We start from the raw sequence: 24,729 nt of genomic DNA, 5'->3' as shown, positions 1-24,729 counted from the left end.
GTACTGTTATCACTACAGATAAGGCACAGAGAAGGAAAGTGACTTGCCCTAAGTTACACAGTTTGTGCTAACTGCCTGAGCAAATAATTTCCCCTTCCTAATCCTGTTTCCTTATCTGTAAAATGGGAACGATAACATCTGCCCCACCTCACAGACCAGTGGAAGGGTTAAACAATACTATACAAGTAAGGGGTTTAGCATGGAGCCTGGAGATGCTCCCTAGAAGTCACTGTTTATTGGTGCTATTGTTATTAAGTTATTAAATTGTTGTTAAGGGAAGCAGAAACCCAGAACAGTCTGAGCTCTGACTTCTTGCCACTCGGTGGTATTGTCTCTCGTAGAGATCCCATAGGATGGGATGATTGTGGCCCATTTTGGCCACTGCTGCTGACATGGGATGTGTCTTTCAGAGCTGCACAGCCCAGCCCCAATTCCACCAGCTCCCAGACCCCCAAACAGGTACTCCACTTCTGCAGATTTCCCAGCACAGAGAAGGTGATCTAACTACCAAAGAAGAGGACCCAGGCCCCCTATTCTGCCTCAGGGCAAAAGAAGAAATCAGAGCCAATGGTTCATTCAGTGGAGAATATGTGCTGAACACCTAGTATGTGCCAGGTCCTGCAATGGGCACCAGGAACAACGGGAACAAGACCAGACCCTGTTCTCAAGGTCAGAAGTTAAAGGAGACAGAAGACAAGAAAACAACAGTATGCTGAGTATTATGATAAAGAAGTACAACTGTGCTATATAACAGAAAACCAGACAGGCGCAGGGGTCAGGAAAGGTGTCGCAGGAGGCAGTCCCTTTGAGCTGGGTCTTTAAGGTCTGGCAAGCGTTCCCCAGGAGCTCAGCGATGCTAGGACCACCTGCCATTTAATAGAGATGGGACTGGGCCCCAGGGTCTGTTCACTCTGCTGGCCAGTCCTCACTTACCCGAACTGGCCAGAGCGCAGCTCTCCCTTTCGGAGTCCGCAGGTGGAGCCCCCAAGCCTGGCCGCGGTGCCCGCCCAGAACCTGGGGCGGAGTCTCGGCCCAGGTGTGCGGCGGCGGCGCTTCGCGGAGGCAGGAAGTGTGTCCTCAGCGGCGGCCCGTGCAGCGCTCCCGCGAGACGCTCACGGGCGCCCCAGGTGAGTGGCGAGGGGGGCGGGGGGAGGGGCCGAGCCGGAGGCCGCTCACCTGGTGGGACTGGTAAGCCCCGCGCGGGCCCGACGGGGGCGCGAAGCAGGGCGACACCAGTGTGTGGCGATCCCTGAGGCTGCGCCCGGATGGGGGAGGGTCCCGGGACCGGTTCCTTGGGGACCACCCTCCCACTTCCGGGGTGCGCGGGCCGGGCCGGGGAGCGGCCCGAGCGGGCGCCTGGGCCGGGCGAGCAGAGTTGGGTGAGGGGGGCCGTGTTCGCCCTGAAGGCTGCGCCGGTTTGGGGCGGGGGCCGTGCACAGCTTAAGAAACAGTGTCAGGGCGGGAGAGAGGCTGGGCTCGCCGGTGGGCTGAGGGCCCCTGCAGCTGGAGAGGGTGGTGCTCGCCCCCAGGGCATTGCCGGTGTAGGGGCTCTAATAGTCCAAGGAGCAGTGCCGGCGTCTGGTTTCCCTTGCCCCAGGTCCAGGTGTCCGCAGATGCGGGAGTCACGGGCTAAGCTTTTGGGGCAGGAGATCGAAGGTGCACTGAGGCCGGGTGCGAGAGCCGACGGCTGTTTCGTGAGCAGGGCTGGGGTGTCCCTCCCGGCCAGGAGTGCAAGACTCGACTGGGCACCGGAGTAGGTTAGAAGCCAGTGCAGCCGGGCTTGTCCTGGAGACCTTGGAGGAGGGGAACCGTAGGGAGACAGACCACTGAGTATGCGTGTTCTTTGGGACTAAGGGGAGGGGAAGGGCAGCAATAAGAAGTTTGAGGAGGGCGGGCCTGGGGCCTTCGGACCCTAAGGAAGATTCCTGCAGTGCTTTGGGGGCCCAAAGATCCACTGCCTCCCAGGTGCTAAACCCCCTGCATGCAATATCTCCTTTAAATCTCACGTGGCCCATGATGATACTCATCTTTTCTCTTGTTAAAGATGAAAAACCTGAGACTAGCTAGAGTCTTGGCCCAGGCCTCACAAAACCAAATGTCCAGTATTCCTAGGATTTTGGAGGTGGGGGTAACAGCATCAAGGGGGAGAGATACAGCCTAGACAAAATGAGTAGAGTTTGACTTCAGGAGGGTTCAAAGCCTAGAGGGGAGGGGCAACTGAGACCAGCCACTGTCCTTATCTGGAAGTTTTGCTCCCCTTCCCTCCGTCCCACTGCCATTCAAGATGTGTGGCACAGAGCAAAGTACATGGGCTCTGGAGTCTGGCAGACCACAGTAAAAACCCTGCTCCATCCCTTTCCAGCTGGGTGCCTCTGGACAAGTCGTTTCAGCTCTCTGAGCTTCAGATTCCTGTTCTGTAAAGCAGAGCTACAGTATTTACAGGACAATTGTGAGTGTTAAAGCAAAAGTATTCTTGGGCTAGAGTCTGTTTCTGGCCCATTCATTGCTATTTTCGGCCTGCTCACTGCTGTTTCCTCAGCGTTTAGTACAGTGCTGGTCACGTGGTAGGTGCTCAGGAAATATTTGTTGGATGAATTTAATGAATAGTGGCAAATCCTAAAGCCTTGGAGTTGGACAAGGGGACAGTTACCCAGACCATCCATCATTAGTAACCTATTGATGTTCTTAGAAACCACAGGTACCCCGGAGCTCAGTGTGATTGAAATGGTGTAGATATGCTCACCCTCCTCATCCAAGGTCTGAGCTCCCTCTGTGAGCCCTCCTCAGACACAGGCTTGTCTGTGGAGCTGGCGGCTGGCCACTTTGACTAACCCCCCTTCCTCCCAAGTATTAGATGGGATGGGGTAATGGATATGAGTCTAGGCCAGGCTGGTTGGATACAAATAGATGTATGGCTTTAGACAACTTATTTAATCTCTCTGTGCTTCAGTATAGTAACAATAACAACTACAATAATAATACCTGCAAATTGTGTTGTGAGAATTAATTGGTTTAATAACATTTAAAGCACTTAGAACAATTAACTCACTAGAATGCAAACTCTTACGGTTAGGGAATTTTGTCTATTTTACCACTGTGTGTACAGAATTTAGAACAGTGTCTGAGCACCCAGTAGGCCCTCAGTTAATATTTGTTAGTTGAGTGAATAAATGAACCCATTCCTATCCCCACCGGACCCCCCACCCCATTGCTCAAACCAAGGCAAATGTTTTTAACCACTTGCCTCTCAGGGCTGTGAGAGACCATTACAATTTCAGTTTGCATACCTTTGGAAAGGGGATTTCACACACAAACACCTCCAGACACTGCGCCCCCAGCGCTAGTCAGCCTAGAGCCTAAGTCTTTCTCTTTCCACCCAGTGATCTTGGTTCTACCCTTAGGTCTCACAGAATGTGTCAGTCCCCCGAAGCAGTTACCGTACCATAACCATGGCTAACATTCCCTCCTTCCCTCTCTCCCTTTCTCTGCACACATACACCTGGTTTTCTGGAACATTTTGAGATTAACTGTAGACATCATGCTCCTTTGTCCCTAAATGCTTCAGTGTATATTTCTTCAGAATAAAAATATTATATAGCCATAGTAATCAAATTCGGGAAATGTAGCATTGATATAACACTATTAAATAATATACAGTCTGTTCTTGAATATCACCAATTATCCACATTATCCAATTTCCAATTTTTCCTCTTGAGCCAGGATCACACATTGCATTTAGTTGTCATGTTCCTCAACTTGGGCTTGTCTGATGTTTCCTTATGATTATATTTAGGTTATGCATTTTTGGCAGGAATACTTCATAAGCGCTGTTGCCTCCTTAGTGCATAGTATTAGGAGCCACATGATGCCAGGACATCCCATTATTGGTGATGTTAACTTTGTTTGATTAAAGTAATGTGTGCCAGGTTACTCCAGATTAAAAAAAAAAAAATTGGGGGGGGGCTTTTTTTTTTTTCTCATTGGCTGCAGCAAGTATAAAAGACTAGAGGTGGCCAGAATGGGGACCTCGACAGTATGTGGGTGAGAGATGATAGCGGCCGTGTTGAGGGAGATGGCATTGGTGCGCTCAAAGCACATTGCCTATTAGAGCCAGAACTGGGACTAGAATATAGATATTCTACATCCAGTCCCAGGTTGCTCACATATTACCAGTTCCAGGATCCAGGTGCCATTAAACCAGGGATGAAAAGATAAGGGATCAATATTTTACAAAATCCAGGCTAAGGATTGTTATTGCCCTAAAAACTCCTACATGTATTAGAACCCTCCCAAATACCTCACTACATAATGTTCCATGACTCCCTCTGGCAGAGTTATTTACTCTGATAATACCTCATATATCCTACGTGTTCCATCATACGAGCTTTTTAGCATGTTTTCTCCATAAAACCATGTGTAAATCACAAGAACAGGGTTTGTAGTTCATTCATCCTCGGTTCTACAGTGCCTAACACAGGGCCAGGTTCAGTGTTTATGAAATGAGTGAAGTCTTAGCTCTGAGCTTGCTAGCAAGCAAGTCAAAAAGGGTAAGATGTATTTTGTGGCTTGGCTTTCTTTTCTAATCAAAGGAAGCAAAACTGCTTGGTGTTAAATGTTGCTAGGAGAGCAAATCTCAGCCAGACTGAAATATTGACAGGGTACCTGTTACATTCCCATGTCTGATTTGAAGGAAGAGGGAAGGAACAAGAAGGTAGGAAGGTAGTAATGATCAGATTCTGTAGCAAGTCACGTGGAGTGGCATTTGTTGAGCAGTCCCAGAGGCTCTATGCTGGGTGGACTTACCAACAGTGGGAAAAAACTGGGGGAGACCATTCCACAGAAAGCAAGATCCCAAGAGATTTTTCTTTTTAAGTTATCTTAACCATATAGTCCTATGGCATTAAACACATTCACATTGTCGTGTAATCATCACCACTATCCATCTCCAGAACTTGTTCATCTTCCCAAACTGAAACCCATTGAATGCTAACTCCCCATTCCCTACCCCTAATCCTTGGCAACCATCATTCTACTTTCTGCCTCTATGAATTTGACTATTCTAGATATTTCATATAAGTGAGACCATACATACACATATGTCCTTTTGTGTCAGGCTTATTTCACTAAGCATAATGTCTCAAGGCTCATCTACATTGTAACATGTATCAAAATTTCATTCCTTTTTAGGGCTGAATAATATTCCATTGTCTATACCACGTTTTGTTTCTTCATTCATCTGTCAGCAGACCTTTGGATTGTTTCCATCTTTCGTTTATTGTGAATAATGCTACTGTGAACATTGGTATACAAATATCTGTTCAAGTCCCTGTTTTCAGTCCTTTTGTTTATACCCAGAAGTGGAATTGCTAGATAATATCTTAATTATGTTTAATTTTTTTTAAAAAAAACCACCATACTGTTTTCCATAGCAGCTGCACCATTCTACATTCCCACCAGCAATACACGTTTCTAACTTCTCCACATCCTCTCCACATCCTCCGTTTTTTCAATAGTAGTCTAATGGGTGTAAAGTCCTAGGAGATTTTGACATGCAGGTTATATTCAGAGAGAACTTCCTCCTTAGGGAGGGAAGGAACACTGAATGAGGGTTCGTGCACATACTTGTGCCTGACCACATCACAGACCTCTCAGAAACCAGAAGTCTGACACTCCTCAGGTCAAAGCAGGAGCTTGCCCCTGACCTCTGATCCTGACTCTTTCCTGGACTCTCTCAACAGGTGCCTGGCTGCCGCAAACCATGTAATGAGCCATGCCCCGCCCCGGACACCCTCGCCCATCATCTGGGCCCCCCCGCTTGGGACCCTGGGAGCAGCCAACGGAGCTATGCCTGGAGACCTGTGATGTGCCATCTCAGCCTCCACCAAGCCGCCGCACACGCAAGCCAGACCCCAAGGATCCTGGCCACCATGGGCCCGAGAGCCTTACCTTCATCTCTGGCCCTGCTGAGCCTGCTGCAGAGCCCCCAGCCTGCTGCCTGCTCTGGAGACCCTGGGTGTGGGACTGGTGCCGGGCTGCCTTCTGCTTCCGCCGCTGCTGGGATTGCCTCCAGCGCTGCGGAGCCTGTGTGCGGGGCTGCAGCCCCTGCTTGTCCACCGGGGACTCCCCTGAGGGGGCTGCTGAAACCACGTGGGCCAAGGAGCACAACGGAGTGCCCCCTAGCCCCGACCGTGCACCACCAAGCCGAAGGGATGGCCAGCGGCTCAAGTCACCCATGGGCAGCAGCTTTAGCTACCCTGACGTCAAGCTCAAAGGCATTCCTGTATATCCCTACCGCAGCACCACCTCCCCAACCCTTGATGTGGACCCCTGCTACAAGGAACCGCTGGCTGAGCCCCCACCCATGCGGCACAGTCTGCCGAGCACCCTTGCCAGCAGCCCTCGTGGCTCCGAGGAATACTACTCTTTCCATGAGTCGGACCTGGACCTGCCTGAGATGGGCAGTGGCTCCATGTCGAGCCGAGAGATCGATGTGCTCATCTTCAAGAAGCTGACAGAGCTGTTCAGCGTACACCAGATTGACGAGCTGGCCAAGTGCACATCAGACACTGTGTTCCTGGAGAAGACCAGTAAGATCTCGGACCTTATCAGCAGCATCACCCAGGACTACCACCTGGATGAGCAGGATGCTGAGGGCCGCCTGGTACGCGGCATCATTCGCATCAGTACCCGAAAGAGCCGCACCCGTCCACATACCGTAGAAGGGCGCTCAACTCGGGCTGCTGCCCCTGCCGCCGCTGCCCCTGACAGTGGCCATGAGACCATGGTGGGCTCAGGGGTCAGCCAAGATGGTAGGTGGGGCCCCACAGGGCCAAAGGGCAGAGTGGAGGAGGCTCTGGCCAAGGGAGGGTTGCATTGGGGTCTTTGGCCACTGTGGGTCCATTCCTCAGCCAATCCCTGTTCTTCCTCCTCCTTTTTCTCAACTCCTCCGCATCCCCTACAGGTTCCTTATGTCCTTGCTACCACCTGCCAGAGTGGCTTCCAGGCCTGGCCTGGCTAACATGACCCAGGAACCCATATGATTTTGGACTCTGACCTGTCCTGGCCTAACCAAAGCCCCCATCACCCACCATAGCGCGTGCACACACATTATCTATCTGTATCTTTGTTTTAAACGTATCTTCAGCCTGACCAGGGGCGAGTGGTGCCTCCCCCTCGTCGGGCTGGGGGCAGAAGTGGGGAGTAGGGTTGAAACCATGTGATGATGACTGCTGCCCCCCTCATGTTCCCTTCCTAGAACTCACAGTGCAGATCTCCCAGGAGACGACTGCAGATGCCATCGCCAGGAAGCTGAGGCCTTATGGAGCCCCAGGTTTGGTCCTGACCTGATGAGTGTGGCGAGGAGAGGGGACTGCCCTAAGGGCCCCCAGATGTCATTCTCCCAGCTTCCTCCTGGGGTGGGTGAGGATGGGATCAGAAAGGGGTGAGAAGCCATAGACACTGTCCTAATCCTTCAAGCTGGCTTAAAGGGTTCAGTCAGGAGAGATTTCACAGAGTCACCCCTGAACCAGCAGGGGGCAGGTGCCCAGAAAAGGCACACTGGTAGTAATGGGACCCCAGCCTCTAATCCTAGGTCACTGGAAGGATAAGGAGAGCAGGAGGCCATCCAGCCTGGTGCTGAAAAGGCACTCGTATGGTTCCTACTGCTGTCTTCCTGGCCTTCGCAAGCCCTGGGAGCAGAGTCGTTACCCTTTTACAGAGAGTGAGGCTGGGGCTCAGAGATCAAGAAACTGAACGGGTCACCCAACCTGGATCAGACTGACCCAGGCTTAAGTCCCCCTCTGCTCCTTCTCAGCAGGCTTCTCCCTGCCCGTGGGACCTGGATAAGCTCCTTCGCCTCTCTGAGGCTCTGTTTCCTCCTCCCTTCCCCCTCAGGATACCCAGCCAGCCACGACTCGTCCTTCCAGGGCACCGACACAGACTCCTCAGGGGCACCCCTGCTCCAGGTGTACTGCTAACCCCCACCAGGCCCAGCGGCCACAACCCCTTTTGAGAGGAGCGCAGCGTGCACAATGAAGAGGGGGGACCAGGACCCCCTTTGGTCCTCCACCTTGGCTGACTGGTTCCTAGACCACGTGCATTTCACTGGGCCATGGTGCCTGAATTCTCCTGGATCCCCCAGCTGGCCTGATCTGTCCTTTTCTGCCCTTGGTTGTCAGGTGGCCTAGCCCATGGAAAACAGACTTAAGAGTTACCTTCTGGGATCGAATCTCGGCTACCACTCTAACCTGCCACCCTAACCAATTGTGCAGACTTCTCCCTTCCCCCACTGGTGTGAGGGGGGTAACAGCTAAAAAGCTTATCTTCACTGGATTAGGTTGGGGTGGAGGGTTGGGTTGGAGTTCTGTGGGCAGTGCCCACTCCACGTTATGTCCTGTTGAGCAGTTCATTTCTTCGTTGGTGTTCGACATGGTCATGACCATAATTGCAAGTACAAATGAAATAAAGACTTCTGCCTTTTCTCACCTGTGATACTGTCCTTTCCGTCCCATTTGCCTGACTGCTGTCTAGAACAGGAAGTGGGATGGAGCATCCCACCTGACGGTGTTGTGGGGTTGAAGTAAGAGGCTCACACCCCCTCAGGGTCACTGTCAGTTCCAGGAGATAGAGCCCAGCAGTGTCTGTGCCTGAGAAAGGCCTCACACATGGTTTGTCACTGTGCGAAGTTCTAGGCTGGCTTGTCAGCCCAGTGTCACTGCCTGCAGGTCGGCCTGCTTCCGGCCATCTCCGCAGTTTCCCCAAATCCCAGAGCATTTGTTAGCCCTGGCGCAACCCCAGACCTGCTGCTCCCTCCACCTCTCCCTGGTGCTGACAGCACCGTGGTTGTTACCTTCTTGGTCTTCCCAACAACCCCAGAGTAGGGTCATTCTTTCAGAGGCGTAAAGGAAATCAGTGGGTCCTACAGCTGGTAACTGAATCTGGACCAGGAAATTGGCCTTGGCCAGCTGAGTTGCTTGGGTCAGAAGCAGGGTCCCCTTGTTTGGACACTGGAGAGCAGCTGGGTCCGGAAGGATCCTACTTAGCTGCTCACACAGAGTGTATTTTAGCAGTGAGGCCAGAGCTGGCCTACCAGCCCAGCTGATGAACAAGCTAGGTGTCCGGGACCCCCTCTGCCCCTACCTCACCTGCAGCCCCTATAGCCCTTTTGTTGTCCTCACACGTACCCTTTGGAAAGTGACCATTAGACGTACTACCTGTCTATCCAATTTCCTATTGGACACACAGGATGGTCCCTTGGGGCTATGACTAGAATGCCTGGTACCAGTTATAAAATTGGCCCCTTCCCTTAAGCTCTGCTGTCTCATCCAGGTCAAGACCACTCCAAGATTAAAAATGACAGCAAGGCGCTGGGGCCTAGGACTATCATGGAACAGAGCAGGAGAGCAATGCCATAGTCCCCCCACCCTAGTCTTGGCCCTAACACACCATTTTCCAAACTTAGTCTGGGGTACCACTACTGGCATTCCCAGAAAATATGGTTTATCAAGTCTGGGAAACAAAGGTAGGTACTACACAGCCTCCGTAAGTCTTTAACAAGCTATCCTCGCGTGCCAGAAGGATATGCTATTTCAGACATTCAGGGGTCGCCCTCCGACCACAGAGCAAAACACTCTGGGCAAGTCAACCCAGACATTCTTGCTTTAGCCATAACCTCTGCGGTCCCTGCACTCAGTGACCTCCACTCTCTGGCCAAAGTTGGGCAGGGTCAGCTCAGGACTTGATCTGGGTAGAAGCAGCACCTCTCCTGCCCTGGCACTGCCTTAGCTCACTCTGAAGTCCTGAACTCTGCAGTGGTCCCTGTATCACACACACGGCAGACCTGAGCCCAGGGTGGCCCCCCGGCCCTTGCTGCTCTCCCCCCCTGGGAAACGACAGTGTGTAGTTCCGGAAACACTTGATCCAGGACAGGACAAGGAAGTTGTCTTTGAGGTAAAAATGGAATCAAGTCCAGCTGTTCTTAAACTCAGCTGTGTCTCAGGCCCCTCTGAGAATGATATATGTTCTGGTCCCTGTAGCCAGAAAAACTCACCTCTGCTCAGAAACATACACAAACTAAGCCTTGTTTTAATCTTTCCCTTTAATGAGAAACTGAGCCTGGGGCAAGCACTTGCCCTAGGTCTCATGGCAGAACTGCCTAGAAACCAAGCCCCCAGCTCCCTGCATTAGCCATGAGGCCTGTCCCCCAGGGATAGGCTAGAGGAAAGAGAGGACACAGGAGGAATTGGGTAGAGTTTTAATGTGTAACAGTTGGCCAACTGGGGAGGACAAGACCCCCCAAGGCCCCAGTCCTTCTCCCATGATGCCCTGGGACCTGTGTGCCTAGGCCTGTCCAATGCCTGCCTCAGCTCTGAGGCCCTCAGGTCCCAGGGAAGGGTGAGAAAGAAAGGCGGAAAGCTGGGGACTTGCCCCAAGAGTTCAGGAGGCAAATGGACTAGTTGAATTTGGCCTTGGAAAAATCCATTTCTGGATGCTGATCCATGAACCTGGAAAAGGAAAACAGGAAGACAGTGAAACAGGGTATCCCTCTCCCCTAAAGTTGGTCCCTTCCAGCCTTCCACATGAGATCTAATCTCACTTATTAGAACCCTGAGCGACATGGAGCCAGGCCAGATAGGGGGTGGGGCCCCAGAGTCTCTCAGACCCACCTGAACCCTATGGCCATAAGCTTAGGTGCTGATATTGGCAATGTTCTCCTGTAGGAGGCAATGATCACCTATAACTTCCCTTATCCTCAGGTGACCCTGCCCTCAAGAAAACCTCAGCCAAGTGATTAGGTTAGGCAAGCTAAGGCTATAAAGTCATAAACTTGGCTGGCTCATTCCGGAAGGGGCAGGCCAGCCCCTGTGTACTGCCCAGTGACCCACTTGCAGCTGTCACCCAGGTCCAAGTTCCCCATCTCAAAACCCCCATCTCTGAATTGCTCACTTTTTCAGAATTTCTTGTTTTTTCTGCTCGTCTGAAGTGGGCAGTCCCATGGATTTCTGCCTCTGATCATACATCATCTTCTCCACCATGCTGCGTGTCTCACTGTCCAGGTCTGACAGCTGGGGGCAGGCAGTGACAGGGTTAGGTGAAACTCTGGGGCCGCCAAAGCCTCTCATCTCCCAGCTGAAGCTCCCCCAACCAGCCAGGGCTCACACCTTGGAGTTCTCCGGGTTGATCTTCTTGGTATTAATCTCAGGGTCACTAGACACCAAGCGGCTCCACCACTCCATCTTGTTGATCTGTGAGGAAGAGGAAGAAGAAGAGGACCACTGGGGGATGGGAAGTAGCTCACTCTATGTCCCAGGAACCACCCAAACTCTATCATCCACATCTGCATCTGGGACCCAAGTAGACCTGTACTGGGACCTGGAGTACAGAGGAGCATGTCCTCTGCCCAGATCCCCAAAGTTACAAAGCAGCATGATAAATGAATAAAGTACAGAGGAAGATACTTATCCAGGGTGGAGGGAGAGATAGGGTGGGACAGGCAGTATACCAGATTAAAAAAAGCATGAAATGTCCTTCCATGCTTTTTTTAATCTGGTATACTGCTTGTCCCATGAGAGGAAAAGCAAGTTCAAAGGCATGCTAGGGGTGAGAGGCAGCCACAGCCAGTCAAGACAGGCCTGGTGTGCCATGGGAAGCTCTCCTTGGACCCTTGGGGACTTTAGACACTATCTTTATTTACTGGGGTCTGTGTCCCACCTCTCTTTTTCAGGGAGTGAGAGTGAGAATGCAGGCTTCCTGAAGGCAGTTTTCTATGTTTTGTTACTGTTCTCTCTCCAGCGAATAGAACAGTCCCTGGAACATAGTAGGTGTTCAAGTATTTGTTGAATTAAATGCATACGTGAACCTATTGGAAAGGTAAGGCTTTGGCACCAGACTATTTCAATCCTGACTCCACCTCTTCCTAGAGGTAAAGGCCTGGGCAAATCTCTGAGCTGCCCGTTTTCTAACTCTAAAATGAGAAAGCCTACTTTAAAAAAGTCTTGTGGTTAGATTAAATGATTATGTCCACCAGACCCCAGCATGGTCCCTGAGTGAATGAGCAGATGCCCTCCCCTCTTCCTCCATCAAGATGCAGGCCAGGAGGCTGGGCCTTTCGTACCTTCTCCAGATGCACCGTCACCACCTTGCCATCCTCAATGAGCCACGAGCTCTCTTCCACCTTCACCTCATTGTACAGCTCCCCGTCAATGATCGCCGGCTGCCCCTTGAGCCCCACCCGGAGGTGCCGCCGCTGGATGTCCACCACCACATCCTTCCCCTTCAGCCGGAAGTTCACGCAGAAGGGCACTGCCAGCTGCATGGGGTAGGAGCGGTCAGGAGGGGCCCCAGGCTGGCTCCCTCACCTCCACCCCAGCCCTGCCACTCACGTCCAGCTCCGACAGGGTCTGGGTCCAGCGGTAATTGGACAGGTCTGCCCCATTGCCAAGGTTGGGCTTCAGTTTCCCTTTGTCCTTCTCGTCCTCCTCCTCGTCCTCCTCAGCTTCCTGCTCACAGTCAGTGTGCTCAGCTACTTACTGACAGACACAGACTACACCCCCCTGGGCCAGGCTCAAGGCTGGCACTGGACGTACAGCCACAAACTAAAACAGACCTGGTCCCTGCCTACTCATGGCCCAGTGGAAGCCAGAGGTAAAACCTGGTTATCATCTCTGCCTGAGAGGAGCTCAGACTGTTATAACCATGTGACAAAGGGCACAGCTAGGGGACAGTGACAGTCAGAGATTGACCCATGGGACCGAGCTGGGTGTCAAGCCAAGGGACCTGGGAAGAAAGCCCAGCACAGAAGAACAAAAGGTCACCAAGCGGCCACGAACAGGGTTGTTCTAAAATACAGCCAAGTTGCCTTTTTCTGTATCTATAGGATTGAGATCCCTAGTCTCAGACAAGAACCTCTAGAAAGCCAAATGAATGCCCAATAACTGTTGGGGAATCTGAACTCAAGTTAGTGGGAGGAGCCCCAGATGTGTCAGAGTGACCCACCATGAAGGGCCAGGCTAGGCCCACAGACCCTAGCCCACCCGAATGGTACCTGTACAGGCACTGCCCTCTCTGGCTCTTGAGCTTTTCTGCCAAGGGTTAAGGCCAGTGGATTTTGGTTTTTCTATCATGGACCCTTTACTCCAATGTCTCTGAAGGAGATCTTAAAGTATGGAGAGGATCCCGAAGCTGAGCGAAGGGGAGTAGGCAAGGCATTCCGGAGACAAGGAAAAGCTGGAGAGTCCCCGGAAGTTCCCAAGCCCCTGGCTAGTCCCAAGCACCCCAAGTCCGCCTCACCTGCTTCCCTGGTGAGCCAAGGCTGCCGTTCTTAAGCTGGGCCTCATGATTCTCTGCATCCTTTTTCTGTGACAAAGGGCAAAGCAGTTGGCAAGAATGCCGATGGAGATCAGGGGACAGGGGAGAGATTGACCACTCTTACCTGGTCAATCTCCAGCTGCAGCCTCTCCGCCTCCTCATCAGTCAGCTCCTTGATCTGGGGCCCAGAGCTCTCGGACTTGGCCTCCCTAGCCAGCCTGGCTGCCCGCTCCGCCTTCTCTCGCCGCTCAGTCTCCTGCCGAGCTCTCTTCTCTCGCCGGGCCTTCTGTGCCAGCTGGTTGTGGTGGTTGAAAGTCTGTGTGATGAGCTGGGGAAGGAAGTGAAGGCAATGAGGTTATTAAGTTACGGGGACAGTGTCCCAAAGGCAACCCCTGTTTCCTCATTTACGAAATGAGGATTATACACAGTATCTCAAAGAGTTGTAAGGAGAATACCTGCAAAGTGTCTGGCTTAATAAACTTTTTAAAAAACAGTCTAGTGACTAAAAGTATGGACACTGAAGTTAGACAACCTGAGTTGTAATCCAAGCTTCATTATACACTAGCTATTGCATTTTTGACAAATTACTTAACCTGTAAAAGTTTCAAATTCCTCATCAGTGAGAATGAATCCCCACGTGATAGAGTTGTTGTGCAGACCGATGGTAAGTGCTCTGAAAGTCCCTCACTAGAGAGTGCAGCCAGTGGAACTCCAGCCTCAGCCCCTCTGAGAAGCCTTTCCCGAGCTCTCAGGCCCACAGCCCAGCCGTGTAGCACTCAGCACCACACCCACAGCTGCCACATTAGCAGGAAGCTGGAGAGAGCTTTCTTTAAGGAAAAGGAGCCTCTTCCTCTCCTCCGCCTGTAAGCTAACAATTTCAAATCCTTTCTCTCCCTCTACACCTTCCCAGGATGTTTCCAACCCACATCCTGCTAGCTGGCCTTCTTGCTGCCCAAGAGCTCCCCAATACTATTGCTACCTGTCAGCATCTAACTGTGTGGCCTTGGACAAGTGAACTTTGACATTTTCTAAACGCATTTCCTCACCTATCATGAGGATCGAATATAAGACACTCGCCTAGAGCCTAGCACAGTCCTTGCCACATCATGGCCACATATAAAGTGGTTCCCAACACCCCTCACTTGGCTGAGGATAACCCAGTGTCAGCTGTTGGGGGCTGGGGAGTACTTTCTCTGCTATAAAAATACAATGGGAGTGATGGCTCCACCTGTTATACCATTCAAAGTGTGGGTCCCCCAAGCTGCAGCATCTGTATCACCCAGAATTTCTTGGAAATGCTAAATCTCAGGCCCTACTCCAGACCTGCTGAAGCAGAAATTCTGGGGAGGTGACCCAGCAATTTCTATTTTTAACAAGCCCTCCTGGCTAATTCTCATGCACACTGGAGAGTCACACCTAGATCTGAATTCCTGATCCAGTCTTCTACCTGTGTGACCCTGAGGTCATCTCTCTGTGCCTCTATTATTTCTAAAAGCAGTCTTGCATAAGCTGTTCTTTGCCTATAATGTTTTTGACCATACTCCCAAGTCACCTAACAAACTTCTATTCATCCTCCAGGACCAGCTCAAGAGTCTCTTGAGTTTCACCTCTTCATCTTCAGCAAGCCCGAGAACATACCAAATTTAGAAAATCCAATTGTGTTGACCCACACACCTTGCAAGGCAACCGCCATGTGATCAGTGCCAATAAACCATCTTTCAAGCATCTCTGAGCCCCAGTTGGAGGAAGGAAGGGGTGTGTAAGAGCCGAGGGGCCCATGTGGGGCTCAGGTTTACCCACTGGCTCCCAGACCAAGGGTTCTGCCAAATGCCTGGTGACTTCTCATTCATATGATACCAATTTCTCCTGCTACCCCCAAATCCCCAACCCCGTGCATAGTTAATGAAGTAACTATGTACTCCACAAGGTTAAAGAGCATGAAAAGCACTCCTCCAAACCAGCTGGGTTAACAAAACGGGGCGTGTGAGAGAAAAATGAGGCACCTGAAGGCCATTCTACTGTCAATAGAATCAGTCATGAGATAATTATGCCAGCAGACGCTGTTCCACCATAGGGCCTTGGTCCCAAGTCCCTAATCGGGGAGACCTTGAACTGAAGCCATTTGCTAAGCAGCAGCCAAGGGAGGCGGGAGCAGGTCCTCGCCTCTCCAGACTCCAGAGAATCGCGTTACATCCCATTCATCCTGTTCCTTCCTAGCTACTGGAGGTCAGGAGAGGGCAGAGCTGAACACAGGACAGAGTCAAGGCCAATCACGGCAGCCTCTGACCCTTCATCCCTGTTTCCTCCCCCCAACTTTACACAGGCCCAACCCCAAGCAGAGACCCCTGGGAGTGTGTAACCTACTCAGAGGTGCCAACTGGCAGGCTGTTGCTGAACACATTTTTGCGAACCACAGCCCAGCAGAGTGGGCAAAGGGTGAGGAAGGCTGAGCCAGTTCTGGATGAAGGGCTCCAGGTTGCTCAATGGGCATACCTGAACACAGGCTTTTCCTGACCTAGGCTGGGTGACAGGAGAGTAAAGAGTGGTACCCACCAGCCTAGCCAGGTAAGACACTGAGAGATATTTAAGACTAATCCCAGTGTGTGAGGTCCTAAACCTGTAGGTGGCAGGCAGTGGGAAGCGGGGGCTTGTGCAGGGATGGGACAACTCCCAACATATCTGAGGAAAACGATATGTTCCTGTTCTAGAACTTCATATACGTGTAATCATATATGTTCTTTTGTGTGTGTATGCCTTCCTTTGAAAGGCTGAATTACATTCTATTATATTAATATACAACATTTTGTTTATCTGTTCATCCACCTGCTGGCTATTGTGAATAGTGCTGCTATAAACATGGGTGCATAAAATTCTCTTCAAAACCCTGCTTTCCACTGCTGGTGGGACTGCAAATTGGTACAGCCATTATGGAAAACAGTATTATGGAGAGTCCTCAAAAAATTAAGAATTGATCTACCAAATGATCCAGCAATCCCTCTGCTGGGTATTTACCCCAAAGACTTGAAAACTTGTATCGGAAAAGATATTTGAACACCGATGTTCATAGCAGCATTATTCAGTGGCCAGGACATGGAAGCAACCGAAGCGTCCTATGATAGAAGTGTCCTGTGATAGGCTAAAGAAGCTGTGGTCCATATATACGATGGAATATTACTCAACCATAAGAGATGAAATACCATCATTTGTGACAACATGGATGGACCCTGAGATAATCATGCTACACAAAATAAGCCAGACAGAAAAAGTTGAAAATCACACAATATCACTTATATGTGGGATATAAACTTAAAAGCAACAAATGAACAAGACAAACACGCATAGACTCATGGACATGGACAATAGACTAGCAGTTACCAGAGCGCAGGGGAAAAGGGGGAGGAAGACAGGGTAAAATGGGCCAAATATGTGGTGACAGAAAGAAATCTAACTACGGGAGGTGAATGCACAGTGTAAATATATATATGCCTTACTGTTAAAGTGCGCAGTTGGAACTTATTGGATTTCATTAACCAATGTCCCCATAAAAAATAAATTAAAAAACAAAACAAAACAAAAACCCTGCTTGCAATTCTTTCAGGTATATATATACCCAGAAGTGGGATTGCTGAATCATGTGGTGATTCTATTTTTAATTTTTTGAGGAAGCGCCATACTGTATTCCACAGTAGTCACACCACTTTACAGTCCCACCTCCAGTGTATAAGGTTCCATTTCTCTACATCCTCGCCAACACTTGTTACTTTGTTTTGTTTTTGGTAGAAGCCATCCTAATGAGTGTGAGGTGGTATCTCGTGGTTTTGCATTGCATTTCTCTGGCAATTAGTGATGCTGGGCATCTTTTGTAATAAAAAGTTCTTAAAGAACTATAATAATAAACTATTACCAACAATGTCTGAAGAGTATCTTTTTTTCCTCATCCTTGTAAGCAATTAAAACACACACACACTTTTGCTGATAGGAAAAAAAGGGCATCTCACTGTTTAACTTACGTTTCTGTGACTACTAGTGATCGTGAGCAACTTTTCATATGCTCTTTGGGTTTGCTCTTCTTGGAATTGCCTGTTTTGTGTTTACCCTTTTCTTGTCAATTTACAAGAGTTCATGCATACTAAATCATCCATTAAATTTTCTGTCCTCTGCACTGCACATTTTTCCCAATCTATTGTTTTTCAATTGACTTTGAATGTCAACCTCTTTTTCCATACACAAATCTTCAATGTTTGAAGAGGCAAACAGCTGCCTTTCCTTTTATAGCTTTCGGGTTTCTAATCTTGCAAGGCCTCCCCACACAAGATTATACAGTTTCCTAGCTTTCCTTACAAGACTCTTTTTGATCTGCAATTTATTATTATATATAAGTAAAACAAATGGCACAGTTGTTTTATAAATGGCCACTTGCAGCAACATAACTTATTAAATCATCTTTTGCCTACCGAACTGAATTATCGTATTAGACAAATATTAGATCCTCATTTATGCATATATGCTAGACTTTTTCTGGGTTCTCTTTTCTGCTTCACTGGTCCATTTCCTTCCTAGGTCTATACCATACTGATTTGACCATTATGGCTTCACTCAAATCCACAATCTTATCCATAATTTATAGACCCCAAAACTATAAAAACTAAAAGTGTTTATGTACTTTTTATAGGTTTGGGGCATGAAGGTATTAACAATCTTCATATCTCCCACTTGGTATGAATATTGATATACATTTCTCTGAAAATTTTAATGTGCTTGATTACAGGATGCTGATCCTGCCCCCCTGGATTGGGGTATCATATGTAATATACAGTATATGCACTGTACTGCCTAAAATCCCAAGAATTCTAAATCCCAAACACATCTGGCCCCAAGAGATACAGAAAAGGGGTTGTGAATTCATATTCTCATATGCCAGCCATTTCACCTCTATTATCTTTTTAACTTCACAACAGTCCTGTGAGGTAAGATTACCCCCACCTACAGGTAAGAAAAATGAGGCTCTGACATAGTGATTCACCAAACGCCACACGGTTGTCAGGTGGGGAGACTAAGAATCAAACTCAGGTCTGCTGGACTCTAGAGCCCTTGCTCTTAACCACTGCACCTGGAAATGACGTTATCTGGTGGACCTGCACATAGTAGGAATTACTGTTACAGCTGGAGACCAAGTGAGAAGGCCAGACAGGTTTCTATCTGCCTGAGAATCTGAGCAACCTCCTGGGAAAGAGCTGACCCTAAACAAAGAGGCAAGAAGCATAACAAGGTCTGAAAGGGAACCTGTAGGCAGCCAATATGTGGTAGCTATCACCACCCCCTGATACTTCTGAGATTTATATTGTTCATCCCTCTCTCTTCTTCCAGCTACCTCTTACTCATCCTTCATACCTCATACATCATTCCCTCACGAAGTCTTCCTTGAGCCCCCAACCTAGGTTAATACCCATTTTATGCTCCCAAGGCTTCTGCTCTAACATCCAACACTTTTTAAGTTTCCTTTTTTATTTTTTGGGGGGGAAGCTACACTGTGAGATCCATGTAAATGAAAACCATGTTTGTGTTCACCTCCGTAACTCTAAAGGGTATGGCAGAGAATCTAACACAGGTAAGGTGTTAGGCGTTCAATATATACTCACTGAACCGATGAATGACTACTGGTAATATAAGGTAGTCTGTCCAGCCCACAGAAAAAATAGGAGGTGCTGGTGCTAATACAAAAGAATATTTGATCCAGAAGGGGCCCTACAGGTCGAGTCCACCTTCTTCCATATTACAGATGTGAAGACTGAAAAGACTAGACAATTGATAGGAAATCAATCAGGTCACACAGCTATACCAAGAGACTACTACTCCTACGCCAACGTGTTTATAACAGAGTAACCCCAGGTCGTCAAGACACATTATAGAACATTCTAGCTCATGAGAACCCCGAAGCCACAGCAAGTGGTTTGCAAAATGTCTCCTTCCTATAACTATGTCTCTTAAGTTCAAATGAAAACAAATATCAAGGTTATAAAAGTCATAGTTCAGGGAGGTGACAGCTTCATGATTTATCAATCTTCAAAAACGTAATTACAACCTAAAGAATCAGAAGGAAGTTCAAGGTCTCAGAACCTGTACCACAAAATGCAATTCCCAAATCCTTGAACTACAGGTCACATCTGTGAAAACTGGGATTGGTTTTCCTACGTTTCTGTTTAAACTCAATTGCTAATATTTGCCACTCTCATCTCCCACCTAGGTGATTAGAAAAACGTTCTCAGTAGGAAAGAAACCAGGAAACATAGTGTCCAGGGCAGAAGGCAGTCTTACAACAGACTCTGGTACTAACCCTGGCTCAAGACTTTGGACAAAGTAGCAAACACCCCTGAGCCAATTTTCTCATTTTTAAAATAGGGAACAGTAACACCTACCCCTCCACACCGCTAAAGGATCACAGGAAATAGGGTAGATAAAATACCTCGCAGGGAGAGGGGCTTCAATAAATGACAGCTTGCTTCCCTTCCTCAACTCTTCGCCCTTGGTATTTTACTTCTACTGAAGTTATTGTGCCAAAGAAAGGCCAGGTGAGCTTTTCTTCTAAAGAAACAGAGATGCCGAAAAAAAATAGTACCCCTCAACACTCACCTTTTCTGCCATCCCCTCTTCTCCTCCAACGAAAAAGTCTGTTTTGCGTCGAAGGAAGCTGAAGAAAGTGTTCACAAGCTGAAAGACAGAAGACTAAAGGTATGGAGATGCCATATTGGGAGCCCCTCAACTACACACACAAGTCTACTTCCTTGGTGTAGGATAAACTTAGAACTTGATTGTTTTACCCCCAAGCCTCTCAACCGAGGAGGCATCCTTCCAAACGGGCCCAACCATAGTCACTCCTTCCAGGAAGCCAAATTTAGCCTTATCTATATCACCTAAAAAGGCAAGTTTCTCATTTCTCCTATGTGTATGTGTTTCACATTTCCTGTGGCCCTACAAGCAGCCTAAGGATATGGAGGACCCCTCTGCATCCAGGCCTTGAAAAGCCTGGGCCCAGCTTTCTTCTCCAGATAGGAAAAAGCCCATCCACAGTGGCACTGGCTTAGTTACCAGGGCAGAGACAGAAGAAGGAGAGCAAATGAACACTCTTCAAAAAAGGTTAAGACCAACTAACTTTGGTTGGGACACCAGTCTAGCCAAGTGGTCAAGAGAATGCATTTAAGTATCGGACCACTCTGCATTAGCTCTGTGATCTTGGGGAAGTTTCTTAACTCTGTAAAACAGAAACAGCAGCAGCAGGACCTCCATCAAATGAGATGATGGAGGTTTAGCACTGCTGGCCCAGAGCAAGAGACCTCCTATCACAGCGTGACTTCCTCACAAGTAGTCACCATGAACCATGGCTTATTCCGTCTACATCCCCAATGCCTAGCACCAGATCTGGTACACGCTCAGTAAAACTTTTGCTGAATGAAAAAATTTAGGGTTAGCACATACAAGCCCTTTTATTTACCCAAATGAATGGTTCTAAATCCGATGCTAGAACTTTAGAACTTAAGAATTTCGATTCCTGCTTCTAGGCACCTTTTTAATGCACTCATTCCCAAATTTGGTTTATGTCAACAACTCTGGGGAGAGGAGGAAAAGAACATTTTCACACTTGCAAATTGGTAAGTCTCTTCCCACCTCAAAGGGCTTAGGAGTCCTTGGTCACCACTAGGACCTGGGTAAAGAATGGGAACAGAAAGCTCAATGAAAACTTGTCCCCAGTGAGACAGAGAATCAGTAACGGACTGGAAAGTACACTGACCTAAGCAGTCTGGTTCCATTTAGGTCAAGAACATTTTGGATGATCTTGAGCAACTTCTCTTGGTTTCTTTACAAAATGAGAGTTCTGGACTGATCTTAATAGATTTTTCTACCTCTAACTTTCCATGCTCTGGTCCAAAAATCCAGCTCCAGAATCAATACTACTTGGTCCTTATCATTCATTCACTGTTATTGTGTGTAGTCATACACATAAATTATGCTTTTGAAAAGCTCTTTGTAAGCTCCATCAGGACAAGGACAAGTTTTGCTCACATTTGTATCCCCAGGACCCGGTCCAGTGAGTGTCTGACACACATCAATCCCTCAATGAATACTTGCTGAATGAACAAACCTGATTACAGAGAAGTTCTCATTGTCCTTCATTTCAAGACACTACTCTCCTACAAAGATTCAGGAAATAGGGATTCACGACTGTCTCAGAGACAAAGAAACTGAAGCTTGGAGAGGTGGAAATATCCCAAGTTGGTAGTTGGTGAAAACCAACTGTGAACCCAGGCCTATTCCCCAATTCGAGGCCGAAAAAGACCACGTGCTAACATCACCCCGCCCCCCACTCCTCATCCCTCATCCCTCACCACCCCACACATTCCTCGGCTCGCTCCAGGTCGGTGGATGAAAATCTCAATGTCTGGGATGTTCGTCCTAAGAGATGCTCTTTCGGGGCGGCCATCAGAGAGGAAACCGGGTCGGAAGAATGTGTGAGACTAAGAGGGGGCGGTGATCCCACGGCTCTAGGGGTTTTTCGGGGACAGGTCCAGGGACGCCGGAGTTGCTAAGATAGAAACTACTGAGCCGCGCCGCGCCAGGACTGAGATAGAGGAGGCAAGACGTGCGGCTGGGAGGCCAGACCGGAAGCTGGGGCGCGGTGAGAATGTGGGGGCATCCCAGAAGCCTGTGAGGCCCAGGAGTGGATCTCGGCCCTGAAGGCAAAGAAAAGCGGAGGAAGCCTGGCTAGGGCCATCCAGGTGGGCGGGCGCCGCTGGCCCAGGCCGGGCCGACGCCGCGCGGGCCGTTACCTCCTGCACGCCGCCCTCGTGCTGCTGCGCCATGGCCAGCAACATGCCGTCGAACCGCTCCTCCTCCTGCTCTCCGCCCATCGTGCCGGCCGCTAGTCACGCTCCGAGATCCGACCTCCGCAGCCGCGTCCTCCCGGCTCCTTCGGGTCCTGTGTGGCACAACGGCCCTAGCCCTACGCCTTCTGCAGCGGAGCCGGAAATACGCATGCACCCCAGCACCCAGGCCCGCCTGCTCGCCCTCTCCTCCCGCCTCCCTCCCGGCTCACGACCATTGAGCGCGCGGCAGACAGCCCGCTTCGCCGACCATTGGTCGACTTGCTGAGCCAATTGACGAGCGCGTTCGTGAAGCGGTGGAAGTTGCCGAGGGCCCTGGAGTTTGGCGTGAGTTGCTATGGTCACCAAATGCTTCTGAGCCTTCCAGAAATCCCTGAGCTAAAATCTGGCGGGGTTGGAAGTTAAAGACGTACAAACTTGGCTGCTCCGCCTTGAGGGTGGCCTCCCAGCTTGTAGAACGGGGGAGCCGAAAGTGCCCTTGATCATCTCTTCCAGTCCTTCCATGAGGCATTGGAGGCCCAGAAGAAGGGACTTGCCCAAAGGACCGCATATCTCCATCATCATCACAAACTACCAGGACCGGTTTCATGAATATATAAACTGTGCATTCATACTGGCCCTGGGCTTAGAAGAGCTCTGTGCTTAGTTTAATGCTCTTCTGTTTCAGTCCTGAAATTCATAATTTTTAAACAAGAGACCCAAGATTTTCATTTTGCACTGGGCCCTGCAAATTATTTAATGAGTGCTGTATTCGACCTTCACTCTTGTTAATGTGGGGGACAGGTCCCAGCCATGTAAGGCCAGCCTCTTTGGTTTTTCAGTGAATTTCATCATCTTAGTCTTTTCAGGGATTCTTCTCTTAATATTTTTTTAAATCTCCTGTACTATAAATTTCTTCTGGATCATTCCCTTCAACTTACAAATATGTTTTAATATCACTTACCTTTTTACTATTCTGTGACCCCACTTTCTTTTCCTATCACCCAATTTTCAGTTCTCATTCACAGCAAAACTTGAAAAGATTGCTATATTTGTTTCTCCACTTCCTTCCCTTCAGTCTCTCCTCAATTTAGTCTTTTCTTAAAATACTCTGAGGAAGGTTATAATGACCTTTGTATTGCAAAGCCATAGGACCACTATTATTTTTTTAAAAAAAAACTAATATGGCTAACATTGATACTCCCACACACAAACAAATCTATTCCTCCCAAAGTCTTTCCCGTCGAGTTAAATGGCCCCTTCAAGCATGAATTTGCCAAAGCTCAAACCTCCATTCATCCACCCATTTGCACAAGCCAAAAATCTAGTCTCATATAATCCATTAGTCATTCCTGTCAGCTCTCCCTCTAAAATATATCCCGATTCTGTCCCCTTCTCACCTTGCTGTGTGAAGCAAGGTGCTGTTACTACCCAGTCTAAATCAGCATCATCTCTTGCTTAGACAATTATTCCTACAGCTTCTAAATGGTCTTCTTACCTCCTTTCTTATCTCTTTATACTCCATCCTCCACCCAGCAGCCAGAGCAATCCTGAAGGATAGCCAGATCTTGTTACTCCCTTGCTTAAAATTTGTCCTTCATTGATTGACTTATCATTCAGGATATATTCCAAACTCCTACCCACGGCCTCTAAGGAGTGACACCATCAAGAGCCTGCCCGCCTCTCCAGCCTCACTTTCCCACACTCTCTTTCACTCATCGGGCTCTCTCCTCACTAGCTGCTTTCAGCTCCTCAAATGCCCTGTCCTAGTTCCTAGATCTTTGCCAGCCAACTCATTTTCATCCATCAGGTCCCAACCCAAATAATACCACTTCTGTGATACCTTTACTGACCCTAATATTAAGTCTCTATCTCCATGATTTTTGCTTTCGAAGCAAAATTATTTACTACATTTGAAATTACTTACTACAGTTGAAATAGACGATTAAGAAATTTTTGTTCTACATCTGTCTCCTCTCACTGGAATATAAACTTCACGAAAGACAGCACCTGTCTCATCTGAGCACTCAGCTCAGAGCCTCAAACATTTTAGAATCTCAATAAGTATTTGGGGAATGATGGACATGGTTCCATAGTGTAACAGTTAGCACATCTGCTTTACATGCAGCAGGTCCTGGGTTTGCTCCCCAGTGGAGTCAGGGTCATGGTCTACAGCTATGCCACCCTGAACAAGCCCAATGTCTGATCTTGGAAGCTAAGCAGGGTTGGACCCAGTTAATACTTGGATGGGAGAACACCCAGGAAGACCAGGGGCCGTAGGCATAAATAATAATAAATAATAAAATAAAAAAGTATTTGGGGAATGAATAAATGGTCTTTGACTGATACCACTGAATAACTTATCAATAAATATTGGGAAAATGTACTGACTTCTTATTAAGTGCCCACTACTGCACCAAACACTTCATAAAAATTATTTGACTTAACCCTTACAGTGCTCCTATGATATAAATGCTATTGTTATCCTTACTTAGAGATGAGAAAACTGGGATAAAGAGGTAAAGTCATATACCCAAGGCCACACAGTTGAAAGGACTTACATTTTTTG

At 48.7% G+C, this 24,729-nt stretch overlaps 2 protein-coding genes across 5 annotated transcripts; one reads left to right on the top strand and one right to left on the bottom strand.

The window, feature by feature from the left end:
- The first annotated feature begins 1,024 nt into the window (after positions 1-1,024).
- On the top strand, positions 1,025-8,483 carry KDF1 (keratinocyte differentiation factor 1). Of its 4 annotated transcripts, none has more exons than XM_016132093.2 (4): positions 1,025-1,127; positions 5,739-6,809; positions 7,256-7,330; positions 7,894-8,483. In XM_016132093.2, exons 2-4 carry the CDS (start codon positions 5,771-5,773, stop codon positions 7,974-7,976), a joined length of 1,197 nt encoding a protein of 398 aa, XP_015987579.1. In that variant the 5' UTR covers positions 1,025-1,127; positions 5,739-5,770; the 3' UTR covers positions 7,977-8,483. The 4 variants fall into 4 exon arrangements, with proteins under 4 accessions (XP_015987579.1, XP_015987578.1, XP_015987581.1 ...); XM_016132092.2 differs by having other exon boundaries at positions 1,068-1,188; XM_016132095.2 differs by lacking the exon at positions 1,025-1,127 and adding an exon at positions 1,608-2,449.
- A 1,753-nt stretch (positions 8,484-10,236) lies between these two features.
- NUDC (nuclear distribution C, dynein complex regulator) lies at positions 10,237-22,322 on the bottom strand. The gene is made up of 9 exons (XM_016132096.2): positions 22,128-22,322; positions 19,936-20,013; positions 13,430-13,633; positions 13,288-13,353; positions 12,381-12,497; positions 12,113-12,307; positions 11,160-11,243; positions 10,945-11,063; positions 10,237-10,502 (listed from the first exon to the last, which is right to left on the bottom strand). The coding sequence occupies exons 1-9, from the start codon at positions 22,206-22,208 to the stop codon at positions 10,451-10,453; spliced, it is 996 nt and encodes a 331-aa protein (XP_015987582.2). The 5' UTR covers positions 22,209-22,322; the 3' UTR covers positions 10,237-10,450.
- Positions 22,323-24,729: the final 2,407 nt, after the last annotated feature.

Source organism: Rousettus aegyptiacus, unplaced genomic scaffold (genome assembly GCF_014176215.1).
Source record: "Rousettus aegyptiacus isolate mRouAeg1 unplaced genomic scaffold, mRouAeg1.p scaffold_m13_p_1, whole genome shotgun sequence".
Taxonomy (NCBI): Eukaryota; Metazoa; Chordata; class Mammalia; order Chiroptera; family Pteropodidae; genus Rousettus; species Rousettus aegyptiacus.
This window is presented reverse-complemented; position numbering and strand designations above follow the sequence as displayed.

What these genes read in the sequence shown, in the direction of transcription:
- KDF1 (XM_016132093.2), top strand. Translation starts at nt 5,771, where the DNA reads ATGCCCCGCCCCGGACACCCTCGCCCATCATCTGGGCCCCCCCGCTTG. An exon ending in CTCAGGGGTCAGCCAAGATG is followed by an intron (nt 6,810 to 7,255) that starts GTAGGTGGGGCC and finishes TTCCCTTCCTAG; the next exon opens with AACTCACAGTGCAGATCTCC. An exon ending in GAGGCCTTATGGAGCCCCAG is followed by an intron (nt 7,331 to 7,893) that starts GTTTGGTCCTGA and finishes CTTCCCCCTCAG; the next exon opens with GATACCCAGCCAGCCACGAC.
- NUDC (XM_016132096.2), bottom strand. Translation starts at nt 22,208, where the DNA reads ATGGGCGGAGAGCAGGAGGAGGAGCGGTTCGACGGCATGTTGCTGGCC. An exon ending in ACGAGGGCGGCGTGCAGGAG is followed by an intron (nt 20,014 to 22,127) that starts GTAACGGCCCGC and finishes TCTGTCTTTCAG; the next exon opens with CTTGTGAACACTTTCTTCAG. An exon ending in TTGGCTCACCAGGGAAGCAG is followed by an intron (nt 12,498 to 13,287) that starts GTGAGGCGGACT and finishes GACTGTGAGCAG; the next exon opens with GAAGCTGAGGAGGACGAGGA.